Source organism: Venturia canescens, chromosome 1, assembly GCF_019457755.1.
Source record: "Venturia canescens isolate UGA chromosome 1, ASM1945775v1, whole genome shotgun sequence".
Taxonomy (NCBI): Eukaryota; Metazoa; Arthropoda; class Insecta; order Hymenoptera; family Ichneumonidae; genus Venturia; species Venturia canescens.
This window is the reverse complement of record NC_057421.1, coordinates 15,558,954-15,572,478: the sequence shown is the minus strand read 5'-3', so window position 1 is coordinate 15,572,478 and position 13,525 is coordinate 15,558,954. Positions and strand designations below refer to the sequence as shown.

General features: G+C 36.5%; 1 protein-coding gene across 11 annotated transcripts in view; it reads right to left on the bottom strand.

Moving 5' to 3' along the window:
- CASK (peripheral plasma membrane protein CASK) overlaps positions 1 to 13,525 on the bottom strand; it is a 192,720-nt gene that overhangs the window by 5,185 nt on the left and 174,010 nt on the right. For 5 of the 11 annotated variants that reach the window (XM_043433426.1, XM_043433427.1, XM_043433432.1 and 2 more), the window contains 7 exons: positions 10,297 to 10,326; positions 7,350 to 7,587; positions 3,471 to 3,527; positions 1,556 to 1,675; positions 915 to 1,031; positions 664 to 771; positions 247 to 422 (listed from right to left, as the gene is read on the bottom strand). In XM_043433426.1, coding sequence (XP_043289361.1) covers positions 247 to 422; positions 664 to 771; positions 915 to 1,031; positions 1,556 to 1,675; positions 3,471 to 3,527; positions 7,350 to 7,587; positions 10,297 to 10,326 — 846 coding nt within the window. The remainder of the gene's footprint in view (positions 1 to 246; positions 423 to 663; positions 772 to 914; positions 1,032 to 1,555; positions 1,676 to 3,470; positions 3,528 to 7,349; positions 7,588 to 10,296; positions 10,327 to 13,525) is intronic. The other 6 variants (XM_043433430.1, XM_043433431.1, XM_043433437.1 and 3 more) reach the window with 3 other exon arrangements.

Below are 13,525 nucleotides of genomic sequence, written 5' to 3'. Positions count from 1 at the left end.
TCTTCGCTATAAAGTAGCAGAAAAACTTTTGATTTTTTCATTTTCCTTGCTAGTGGTGTCACATTGAATTGACGTTCACCTGGAATTTCTAATCAATTATTTTTTCCTGATAAAAATTGAAATCTATTGTTTACTTTCAAATTGAAAAGTTCATTTCGAATTTGAATATTCTTTTTGTCTAATTCTTAAGACGAAGATTTGAGTTTATTATGACGGCCTTGAAATAGTTATGAACAGGAAACTCACGTCAGTCAGACTCTGAACCACGGGTGCAGCGATGAAAACAACGTATGGTGCAAATTCTGCTGTTCGTAAGATTTTCAACGCCTGTGGTTCCACGTCTAAAATTGCCATTTTCCCTTCCTCGTGTATTTTTCGGATTGTCTCAAGTTTCGTTCCATACATCGCGTCCTCGTGAGTTCCTGAAAATCGTAAAAAATAACTATTATTGCTTAAATGTGAAACAGGGGGGAAAATTGAAACAGACACAAAGTTGTTGCACAATTTTACTGAACTAAACCAAAACTGATAACAGTCAGAAGACCTCTCAAAATAAAAATATATTTTTCCGAACACGTATCAACCCCTTAAACTGTTTCTTGATCGATCAAACGACGTTATACTTTTTAATGTTAAAAAGTATTTGAGAAATCGATGGCTCACCATATTCCAAATACTCGTTAGCACTAATGTCAGCCATCATTTCATCGTGCGATACGAAATAATAGTTACGTCCACTTTCTTCGTCGTTTCGTGGAGGCCTCGTTGTATCTGTAATATTATAATCAAAATATGAATACCAAAAGTCAAGGAGAACCGATTGGCTATTCTCCATCAAGCCCAAAAATGGGTGAGTAAAATTTTATTCAATTGGAATAAAAGTTTGACTGAACCTTGAAAAACAAAACACTTACGTGGAATGGGATAGGCGTATTTGTCGGGATGCCTGCCGATAATTGTGTTTTTGATGTGACGACGACCAACGCCATGGGCTCCCAAAAGGACTAGAGTTTTGCGTTGAAAGGAGGAATCTAACAGAAATTCATGAAGATTCAATAAAAATGACCTGTCGATATTTTGTTACAAATTTACTTTCATACAGCTGATTTTTTGTTTTCAATTGCATTTTGTTATTGTGATTTTCAATATAAAGTAGATTTAAAACTTCCATTTTTCCTCTATTCAAGTTTCGTTATCATTTTTATTAGATTTCCAGAGTATGGAACGATTATTGAAAAAAAGAGCTTTTTAACTCCGATTACCAACTGTATTTTTTATTCATTCCATTATTAAAATCAACTTTGAAAACTGAGAACAAAAATCGTTAATCGAACAAAACCCTGGTGAGTTGCACGACGGAACAGCAAATTTAACGTTTTTTGTTGTTGGAAGATGTTCGCCGGATTTTTCATTTTTTTTTGTAAAACTGACTGTCATCCAATCTCATGGATAATTTCTCATTCTGAGAGCAGCATATCTGCGATATACAGCAAAAAAGTTGAACGAAAGATAAAGAAAAATCTTCAGATATAATTGATATACGAAGCTGACTTACAAGGAATTTTAACGACCTCCTCATAAGTGACCAGATCCAGCTGGTCGAAAACAGCATTGTGTTTCGCTAGGTACTTATCCTTGTACTGCTTCTTCTTGCGGCCAAAAATTGAGCAATTGACTGTAGGACAAAGAAATATTGAATTATACACTGTCCACGAAAAACAGTGGGCCATAATCGCTAATTTTCAATTTCTAACGATAGTGTTGTACTCTCGAGATCCACGTGAAAATTTTCTCCAATTCGCATTAAAATAATAATTCTTTCGTCACAAAGCACTAAAATAGTTTATATATATTCAACGTGCTTTAACCAGAACGTATTCGAAATACATTGCGTAGAAAGCAGGTATTAGTCTTATTGAAAAATTTTTCATATTAGTCAAAAGTTGATGAAAAAATGAAAAAAAAAAAAATCGTTAGTAGATCTTTGCCAGATGCAAGGAATATTGGAGCTAAAACTGACATAAGCGTATAAATAAGCATCAAAATTACTCATAAACTCATCACTGAAAAGAGCTCTAATTCATAAACAATATTCAATAAAATCCTTACATAATTTTGGATTATTTTTTTTTCGAAATTGAAGCTTTTACTGACACTTTTCGCTCGTTTTTACCGAAGTTTTGCGTGATATACAATATCCATTGTGAGGAATACTCGAGTCAAACTGCAGGGTGAATCCACTCTAAAGTGCACGTGTTTAATATCGTTAAAAAGATAAAACCTCGTGGAAAGTTTGCTACTCACAGGGCTGGTGTATATTCGTGTATATAAAACGACGTGATAATGTGGACGATGTATGTGCAAAGTACGTGAAATAAAGGTGTTCTCTGTGACGCCAAAAACGGCCTAATGATAACTGACCTCACCTCAATGAACTATCCACACAATATATTGACGAAAAGAGCGAACTAATAATAGAAGTTGTAAATATAAAGAAGGTGTATGGGTGAAAGAATAGATCGGCTGATAAGGAAGAATCAAAAAGTTCCAGCAGGTCAGAGTGATCGTGAGGGTGATATGGAACGAGGATCGAATATAAATTATGTTCGATATTCGATATAGAGTGCTCTACGACGTGAGTTTATATTATGCATTTTTCATTTATATTCATATGCACCAAGAATGATAAGAGAGTCGTGCTACATTGGGTGATCGGGACAGTGACTGAGCTGAAATATTCGTGTTGGATCGCACATCAATGTCTCGACGTCGAACAAGAAAAATCAACTGAATCTTCCGTGAATAAAAGCGTGAGTAGGATAGAATTTTTTGTTCATTTTCATTTAGAGATTGGATTATCTGCCCTGAAAATTTCATGGGATTAAAAATGTGACTTTAATTCTTAGTTAGTGAAAATAAAATTGTGCTTCTCGTGTAGTTTGACGTATGCTTGAGTTCCGAAACTAAAAGACCGTAATTATTTTTCTAAAATTGCTCTTCTTTGGTAATATTTTCAAAATTTCCAATTCTCCAATCGATCGAAAATTATCTGAAATCGAATGTTATTTTCTTCACATAATTTCTACGCATTACAAGCACATATTAAAAATGCATAACTAGTACGATCGAAACATGCAAATCTATATAAATTTGTTCATTCATTGTGCCACTCGCCATCATAAATTTATCAAGTACAGTGTTTCATAGACTGTTGAATTAAATCGTTTGTTTATTATCATGTGTGAGACGGAGAAAACAAAAACCATCGAACCACAACACAATCTATCAATCAACAATTATTGGTGCGAAATGATAAAATAACGCGTAACAACGATACGAATCTCGTTGGCATTACGATTTAGGGAACATGCTGAAATGGATCAATCGTTATTATTGACTATTGGAAATATCCTACGTGATATACGATTTTAGAAAGTGTCCTAAAGCGTCACTCAGAGAGTCCTCCGTACCTGTCGAGCCATCGCAGCCTTCAGTGTGAGGAGAGCAGCCTCCCTCTCCTTCAGCGTCTAGCCCGCACAACACACATAATTAAATACTATTACGTCACTTGCCGAATCGAGACTAATTTCTGCGAGACGTGCTCGACTTTTTAACTCACACGCTCATCAATTTCTCATTGCATACTTATGTTTATGGCACACCAGTAAAAACACATTTCGGGACAAACTATTTTACCCTGAAATAGTTCATCTTTGCTCGGCTAACCTGGTAAGTTTATCGGGCAATAGACTAAGATTAACTATTTCGCTGTAAAATCATTTACATTGAGAAAAGAGTTTTTTGGTTATTGAGTCTTCGTGAAATTTGTTGAACGTCAGACTTGATTTATACTGAGAAATAAATTGGTTGATTCAACAAAAAATTCTTTTGGACCAACAAATCGTGGCGAACGAATCAAATTTGTTGGTTCAACGAAATTTTTGACGTGAAGTACAATTTTATTGGGTTCAGCACGGTTCGTTGGATCAACGAAAATTCTGTTGAATCAGCCCTTTTATGATACCACAAAAAAAAAAAGAAATGTTGAATGAAATAAACATTTAGCATAATCGCCCTCTTTTCTCAGTTCACCGAAACCGTTTTTTCATCCGCTCGAGCTTGAATGCATGAATTGTATGAAAGCTTGTGAAGTGGCAAATATTCCAAAAATGTCATTCTCGCTCATTTTCTGCCTTCAGAGCCTCGGTTCTGGCAGCGGCTCTGACATCGAGTCCTTTCAAAGTCAAAACCGAATAGCAAATCAATTACTTTCTGTAGGGAATCATTTTCTTAACTTGATCCCCTTTTATAATTTTACTCTGTTTCAACATGAAACCTTGCCAAATTTAATATTTATTGTTAACACACCAAGAGGAGGCTGGTGTTAGGGGCTACCACGCGAAATTCGATCTCGGATTTTGTGTTCATTTTCAGAGCTAGTTTCACACGATTTGCTCGTTTCGATCCCTAAGAAAACGCATTTTTGGATAATGAAACTTTACTTGACTTCAATTCAGAAGTCTTTCGGACGTTTTTTTTAGTGAAAACAGAATTTCTCTACTGACGCTGAGAGAATTAAGGTACTGCGTATGTTTTCTAGTCAGAGGGTCAAAAACCGATAATTTCTTAGTGAGTTTTCTAACATGAGTGATCGAATTTTTGTTCAAGAAATACGAGTGAAGCTGAAATAGAATTTATAACAACGTGAACGATAAAAATTTGATATTTACAGCATGAAATTTGTCTTTGCTCGAATTAATTGTTTCTCAAGGAGGATGCTGTCAAGATCTGTGTGCTAAAAGCCCGTCGAGTACCAGGTTATTGTGACGTTGAGATTTCACCAACAAGGACTTGAGTCCGGGGAGTATTTTCAATTTCATTAATTCCAGCAAGGCCTGAGGATCTGTTTTGGAATATTTAAACGAGATTCCTTGGAGTTTGAAGTCGGGCAACATGAGGCGCAGTATATGAGGACGGGAGAGGCTGTGTGAAAATGGAAATAAGGTTGGCCGCAAAACACCGCATTTACGTCGTGAGAATTGTTCTTGGAAAATATAAGTTTTATGAAATTTGTTGAAGCTCGCGGTGTGACTTGATTTAGTAAGCTGACAAGCCAGAGAAAGTGAGGGAACGATTCCAAATGCGTCTGAGAAAACTGAATGGTGAAACTTTTGCAATGTTTCAGGGAGTAGGAAATGCCCATTGTCTTTCAAAAATGGCGAACTTCTCGAGTTTTTACAAGCCCTCAGCGCCATTTTGGATTTCCTCGAGAATATATTCGGACTTGGAAAGTACTCGAAAACAAATCCAGCCAACTTTTGATCCTTCAGACGGATTGCTCGACCGTAGTTTTGTGTGCCAGAAATCTCAAGGTCTTTCGGAGCTTCGAGGCCCGAATTTTAACGAAAAAGTCTGGCCAAATTACGAGCTCGAAGTGGAATTCACCGAGTCTCCGTTTGGATCTCAGCCCCCCTCGCTCTGTTTCTCTTTTTATTAGTTAGCAAGGTCTCGTTACGGAAACTCTAAAAGGGTGCATTGCCTTTCGACGAAATCAAATTTTCCAACTGTCTAATTGCTAATGAAGTTTCGTAGCATACACAGTAGTACAATTGGAACGCAAAGCTACAAATTCACGAGTGTACCGTAATAATTAAATGTAAAATCAAGTTAAAATTATTATGACACTTCGCCACGAGGATGCGAGAATTTGATTTCGTCATTTTCGACATAATTCGATTAGTGCAAAAACATGCTTTCTGATACTTTTTATCAACTAAGCCACCGCTGATCAACAATATTGTGTGACAAAAGTTCACAGGTCTATTCATTATATGCAGGCAAGATCGTTGTTTGTTTTTCTGTCACAAAATGTATAGGGGCCTCGTAAACATTAAATATGAACTGATTGAGGTATTCGAGTGCACTTTTCCCTGCGGGACTGTAATCAGTCTCTCAAAACAAATGAATAGAAATTTTCGTTTCGTTGATTAAGCCCATCGGATGCGAATGACTCTGGAGAATCCATTGTTGCATTAATCAGATGGATGCAGAAGACAGCTGGTGTATTTTCGACGATTAATGAAAACCGAAATGAAGTGATGAGTTTAATGATGAAAGTTCAGACGAATGTTACTTTTAAATTGAATTCGAAGGCACTTTAAAGTTTTTCATTATTATTTATAACCGTTAAAATGAATCGACCCCAGATTAATTATTTGCTGAAGAAAACTTTCAAATCTTTCACCCCACCGATCTGTCATTTTTCCAGAATCGAAGACAGCTCATTCGACTGGTTATTCATTCTCTCATTTGGTTAACACGACATCGCATGCTCCACCAAGTTCTCACGCACATTAAGTAACAATGGTTAATGATGATAATAATTTTCATGTATAGCTCAAATAATAATAAAAGTAATGACGTTTATACAATTAGTTTATGTTATATATATGGAAAAAAATAAATACATATCGTACAATCGATCGTATCAACATCCTTACGAAAATATTAACGAGGCACATTCAGTTTATTAGTGTTGGAATAATGGGGGGGGAGGAGGGGGGGGGGGGGGCAGGATGAGATATGCATAGTTGGATTGAGTGGCATAAAGTGATAAAACTCGATGTCTAGGGACGCAGCAGCATCTTGACTTTTTAAACGTTCGTATGAATTTTCTGTCTCTGACCAATTTCACGTGATTTTACAGAAAATTTTGCTCCCGATGGCAAAGAAATATAGGAGCAAAAAGGACTTAACGACAATTGTTTTGTGACGATGAATCGAAGGTGGAGATATTTGTAGGTGATGACAATCCATGATTGATCAAAGGTATCGAAAAGTACGAGAGATCTGCTGGAACGTATGGACGGATGTCTATGCTCATGAATTTGTTGTTTCAAACTCTGTGTTATTTGTTAGCCCATTTTTCGCGATCTGCATCGAGTTGTCCAAGTTCAATGATCGCATATTTTGGTTCAATGGCGTAGATCAATTTCTCGTAAGTAAAAAATCTGTTATATCTTCAGTCAAGTTTTCTACGAATTTTGTGATATTGTTTTTTTAACTCGTGATACTAATACACCATCGTCACGCGATAAATTTGATGGACCACCATCGTCAAGTTAATGGATTTTTTACTTTTTCGACGAAAAGTAAAACGACTCTGTGAGAAATTAAATTTGGGTTAAAACAGATTTGCTTCTGCTGTCAGTCCATTATTAAGAAATATTCGTAAACTGTAGAAAAAAGTTTGACTGATAAAACAATAAAGTCGTTTCAGTTTTGATTTTTCTAGTTTTCGCTACGAAAATTGAAATCTAGGCTGAGGGAAATGAGCCAGTGGGACCCACCTTGTTCCTGTTTGTTCTTTTCGGAAGCCATGCAGGTGATGCGCCATTCTTGAAGTTCCTGCGACGGTATGAGACCCGCGGAACCGGCCGCGTTGTCCTTTCTCGCCTGCCACCAGTAATGATCGTCCTTGCTTATTATTTGGAGTATATCACCGGTCTTGAAGGCGATACCGGCTTGGGCGCATGGTATAAGCTCGTCCTCGAGTGGGTCGTAGTCGAATTGAGCACGCACGAAAATCTGTGACATTACGTCAAAACGTGTTAAACAAAAGTCATTTTTTTCCCCATATATCGAAATATCTAACGACATTTGGAATTAGAAAAAAAACTGTATAAATATATATTTATGGAAGTGGGAGAATTAGTCTCTCACGTAGTACGAAAGGGGTCAAATATTTTCTGTGAGAATAAAAAAACGTTACGAACGACACTGAAGTAGTGTTGACAATAATTATTTTCAGTGTTGAATTTAGTGCGAATTTTTGTGACGCGAAGCTGTCGCTATTTTTTTATTCCCATTGAGAAAAGTATCCGATTCGGAGTGACGATAGAAAGGGCATTCTTTTTTTATTTCTTTCTATATTTTCAAATGTACAAAAATATTCAATTTTCTCTCAATTATTTCATTGAAAATCTATCCCGGACGCTTCAAGTACTTTAAATGTAGCAGCTCGTTATTAAACTGTTATTAAAATCCTCGTGATGTAAAACAGTTACGTTCTAAAAAAAATACTTTCAAGTGGTGAATGAATGTTCATAGGCTTACAAGAAAGCGGTTTATAGACATCTCTTCGTTTTATTTGCCAAAAAAATGCATGCCAGTTAAAACGAGTGAGTAGAATAGACGAGAACTCAAAAAAATCCGCTTTTCATCGTTTTAAATTGTTTTTCGTTGTGAGTGAAAAAACAGGTTGAAATCCCTATTTGGAAATATTCCACTCCTTAGCGTTTCACGCTATTTCATTGGATGGTGTTAAATGACGAGTTAACGCAAGAACCGATAACTGCTTTACCGAGGTACTTATAAAGATTTTAACAACAAATATTAACTTCTAAAATCAATTATGTCTAGCAATGCATAATAATCGTGTCGACAAGCTGAAGCGCTACGTATATATATCGTTGTCATAAAAATAGTGTACGATCTTGTCACCGTGGTTTACACGTGAGTATCATTTTTACGGTTGCGATGTTTGGGAGACTTATTTGTGACTGGGATCGAGAAAGCTGGTAGATTAAGGACGTGAGAGTATGAAAAGTCATAAATATGTGAAGGGGGGAAACACATATTGCTTTACATCGTTGAAACCATGTATGTAAAACGTGGTACGTGAATCCGACAGTGAAGGAAATTGTAACACGAAAAATGCTCGCACTCGAAAAAAACGAAATTAGTGATAAAAGCGTTGAGCAACCCTTTGAAAATTGGTGCTTTCAGCGTTCATTTTTGACTGGGAAAGACTTTTGCTACGTTTCAATTACTACTTTTAGCCATACGACGGGCGACAGGTATCTCGATATTTCCTTGTCATCCATCTTACCATGTGAAACAATGATCTTGTGATTACTTGTGGGATAAATGTTAATCCATGAAAATAATGTCGAAATAAAAAAAGGTTTCTCGACATGGTTACAAAACGTGTTAGGATCGTGTGGGTCCAATCTTTCGTTGATGATCTTTGAGTATCAAGGACCAAAACAGAGAAAAATTAAATGGTACTCGAGGGGTCCAGGCATACAAAACATGGACGTGGCATTCAAGGGTGAGGATTAGAAACAGTTAATTCCACTTAGTCGTCAATTTTTACAAAATCAACTAAAAATCTCACAATCAAATTTGTGTAAAAGTCATCGTGGAAAGAAAACATTCATCGTTCGTTAAGTCACAATAAATCAGAGGCAAGCCACTGCTTTCGAAAAGAATCGCATAATCCACCACATTTAACCATCACACATTGTAAATTGTTGCCTTCAATGGACGCAATACGAATAAAAAATTAAAAAAAAAACAATAAAAAAACTGGGATCAGAATTTGGGACGAGTTTTAATGTCATTCTTTCGCTGTCATGCGCCACACACATTTTTGGCACAACTATTTGATAAACTAGTAACTATAGACGTAAATTTTAACGTACTCGTTCTATGATGCAGGTTACATAAGGCTATAGCACCAGCCGACATGCCACTGGTCTCAATAACACAAACTCGCAATACAGAATTAAACATAAATGGAAAACTGGCAAACAATGGAGCGAGCTAACTAAAGTTGCAGTATAATGTATATCTCGGTATATATAAATCGTGATGTATGTATTTTTAAAAATACAAACACATGAATATATGTACAGAGAATTCCACCTCAGATCGTCAAGTAAGTGAAAGTTCGGTACTCGACTTCGAGTGGAAAAGCCTACGTCGTTCATCGAGTTGGTTCGACCCGCAAAATGGAAATGGGCGTTGAGGGGGGAGTTTTTCTGATTAAAAAATGAGAATCGAGCGTTCGATTTGGAAAATGGTGCAGTTTGAATTTGACAGTATTTCAAAAATCCGTCGTGAAACGGCCTGTATAAATGAATCGTGTGAGATCACGTTAAATCAATAAGAAATGAAGTGAGCAGAGGCTGCGTTTCGTATCTGAGCACAATAGCAAGGTTAACGCCGAATAAAAAACACTATCGTGACACGCCATCGTTGTCTTAAGGGTGGCGTTTGTATGATCAAATAGAAGGTTTTCTCAGCCCGTATACATTGTTGCATAGACGCATTTACGTAGTCGATCGTGGGACAAAATATTTCATACTAATTGAAAGATAATTAGTAGTTTTAACAATTTTATGCTTCGACAAATCCAAGATGATTAAATAATCTGGATATGCAGGTACAGGTAAACGCATAGCCTTCTAACTACTGCAGTCCAATCACACCAGATCAAGTGGCGGTACTTACTAACACTGGCAGAGGCCTAATCCTGAACAACTAGATCGTCGAAGAAACAGAAAAAAGAAATATAATCATTAATTCGTCAGTGAATTGCTATGTGACTCTTTTTTTGATTGCTTTTTTTGCCCCCATTTTTCATTGTTTCTCTGCCCCTCTCTTACTTCTTTCGCTTTCGTTTTTTCATTATACGCTTTTTCTGTGGATTCTTTTAGTTCGGATTTCGGCAACACACACAAAAACGTTATCGCAAGATCAATTGTTGCAACAGTGTCCTCAATCTGTTCTTTTTTTCGCGATCATTCTTTTCGTTTCGCATTTTTATTCGGACACCGCTGCTGTATTCGGTTATTAAAAAACTGGATGCAGAAAGCCGCGGTACGAAACTTCATGCACGCAACTAATTAGGGATTCGGATACTCAACGACTCGCGTACGAGAAACCAGACTCAAGAAATTTTTAACAATCCTTCCACACACTTTTGCCTCCCCTTGTACGTGTACTTGTTTTTTTTATTATCTCAACGATCACCCGGGAAAATTGAACTTAATTCTTGAAAAGTTGAGACCTGATGGAAGAACATTTGATCAAATATTTTTTTCTCATTCGCTCTGACTCTTTCATTGTTAAAAAAACAACTTGAAGTTATCCATACTGTTTTACCTTTTTTATGGTCATTTTACCAAGAAATGTTTTTGGCAATTATTCCATCGGGATTTGTTTTTGTTAAAAAATTATGTAGCACGAAATAAATGTATGTGAATTGTGCCGTTAGAAAGCCTTTACACACGCAGGATTAAATTATTAAAGATCTGAGCTGGAGAATAAGCCATTTCGCCAATTGGATGAAAAATAGTTTGTTCAACTAGAAATGGACTGATTTCTGCAATCAGGTGACAAAGTTTTCACGAATTACAAAAACAGGAAAAACCAGGAAAACTTTTGTGGTTAATCGGTGGCATTGTAACAGAAAATGGTAAATCAAATACTGAAAATTTGGAAGAGGTTACTCTTTGGGAATTCCCTCATTAAACGAAAAGTCATTGAAATATTTTTTTCAGTCGATACAACTTTGTACTCTTTGTCTCACACCCCCGAATTCCTTTCACTAGTTATATCGTTATTCTGTTTTTTCTTTTTTCTTTTTTTTTTCAGGTGACCACTAACTCGTGTGACACAATGGAATTAGATTGGAAGTGTGCACTGTCAGTTCGATCACAGTTTTTCCAAAAAAAAAAACTATTATTGACCAGGATCCGAAAATTTTTCACTGTACGTTCGTGAACGTAAAATCTCGTTGATTCAAAAAGTCTGGTTTTTATGGAAAATTGAGAAGATTCGTGGTGCCAATAAAACAATCTGTCAATTTTTTTTCAGTGACATTTTAGATTCACTAGCCATGATAAGCAGTTTTATTTTACTGTGGATGAGACGAGATGAATATACACAGTGAAAAAAGGTCCCTCGGTCCAATGGGACCAATGGCAATGTGTTTGATGAATGACGATATGTACACAATAAGCGAGCTTTCGAACGTCTTTCGAAGGTGAACAATAATCACGAGAATTTGAAAGGGCTTAGTATTTGAGAAAATTAAAACGTTCTTGGAAGAATTGGGCTACGAAAAAAATAACTTGAGAGGTGACACTCGAACTATTCCGGAAGTGATGGAAATTTCACAAGGTCAAATACGTGAAGGGGTTGGGTCGTGCGTGACGACGAGTAATAAATAAAGGAAAAACTTTTTACAGAGTGTGCTAGGTATCGACAACTCGTCTGGTGGATTGACTATTAAACTGCTCCTCCTTTTCTGCTGATGTTTCTGCAGCTGCTTGTTGCAACGCCTGCAATCCAGTGTACAGCTCTCGATCATCCTCATAGAACTTGAAAAAACAACGAAAAATACTAAAAAGTCCCGAGAAGATTATATCGATCGGCAATAATAACCGCCTCGTTTCGGGCGAAATAAATTCACTCTTCTTCATAATCCTGCATCTTGAAGTAAAGGGAATGGCTGTTTCGTTGGACGTTGCATGATTTTCATAATGGTTTCGAAAGCCATAGTGAATTTGAAATTTTTCCATGGGAATGGGACGGATACGAGTATCTGCGAAAACGAGTTCAAAATGTCGTCGCCATTTTTGAAATCATTGAAATGTAAAAATTCAAAAATTCAGTTCAATCTTATCGAGTTCATGGCAAAGATGCTCGCGCGGCCTGCACGTTTTTCTCACTGCTTTCCGGTGTGTCTAACGTCATCGAAAGTTTAAATAAAAAAGAAAATCTGCTCATAAAACCAGGGCTACTTAAGAACTCGAGTCTATCCGATTCCCAATAAATGAGCACGGATGACAAAATGACAAAAATATACAGAAACATTACCTAATTCATCCACGCATACTGCAACAATACTTTTGACTGGTAAAGATACATTTGGACAGGATAAACGGTATGGGATCTGCAGAAGGAGGATGAAGAATGGAAAATCTTCGAATTATCGAATCCTTCACAGTAATGTGAAAAACGATAATTTTTTTCTGTTTTGTCAAATTGAGTAGGTTCAATAAATTAAAAATTGATGTTAAAGAAGATCTAAAATTATCGTAAAATTAGAATTTTTTTTTACAAAACTCCATTCGACTATGACCCGAGAAACAATTAGCTCGAAATCGATCAATGAAATCACTATCATGTCGAAGCAAAAGTTCGACTTTTTGTCAACAAGATATTCGAGGAAACGAGAGACATTGAATTATTGTGTCCCTTAGGATTCAGCCTGCCATTCGAATGTTGAATATTTTTCACCGTCAAAATGGAGGGGTTGGATTTTCAGTGGAAAAAAATAGACAAAAGATTGCGATATCATTGTTTACCGACAATGGCAAATGCTGCTTCGTATTTGATTCGTATTTGTGCGAGTGTGCATCCGCGTGCGCGATTGACAATACCTACGAAGTAACATGAAACATGTTCTAGTTCTCACATCTATCTCGAGATAAATCTATACAATAAACGTATATGTATGCAGAGAAATACGTATACGTGAAATAGGAAAAGGTCACGATATTCTGTGGGGCTGGAAACACACACAGGGTACGTGATTCTCAATCACTGAATTTCCTGCTAGAGTGCATGTTTTATTGTATCCTCGTACATAATATATGCGTATATAATGTCCAAGGTTCGGGAGCACCGACATTCCCCATATCACTTACGAAAGGAGGAAAACGTTGATTCG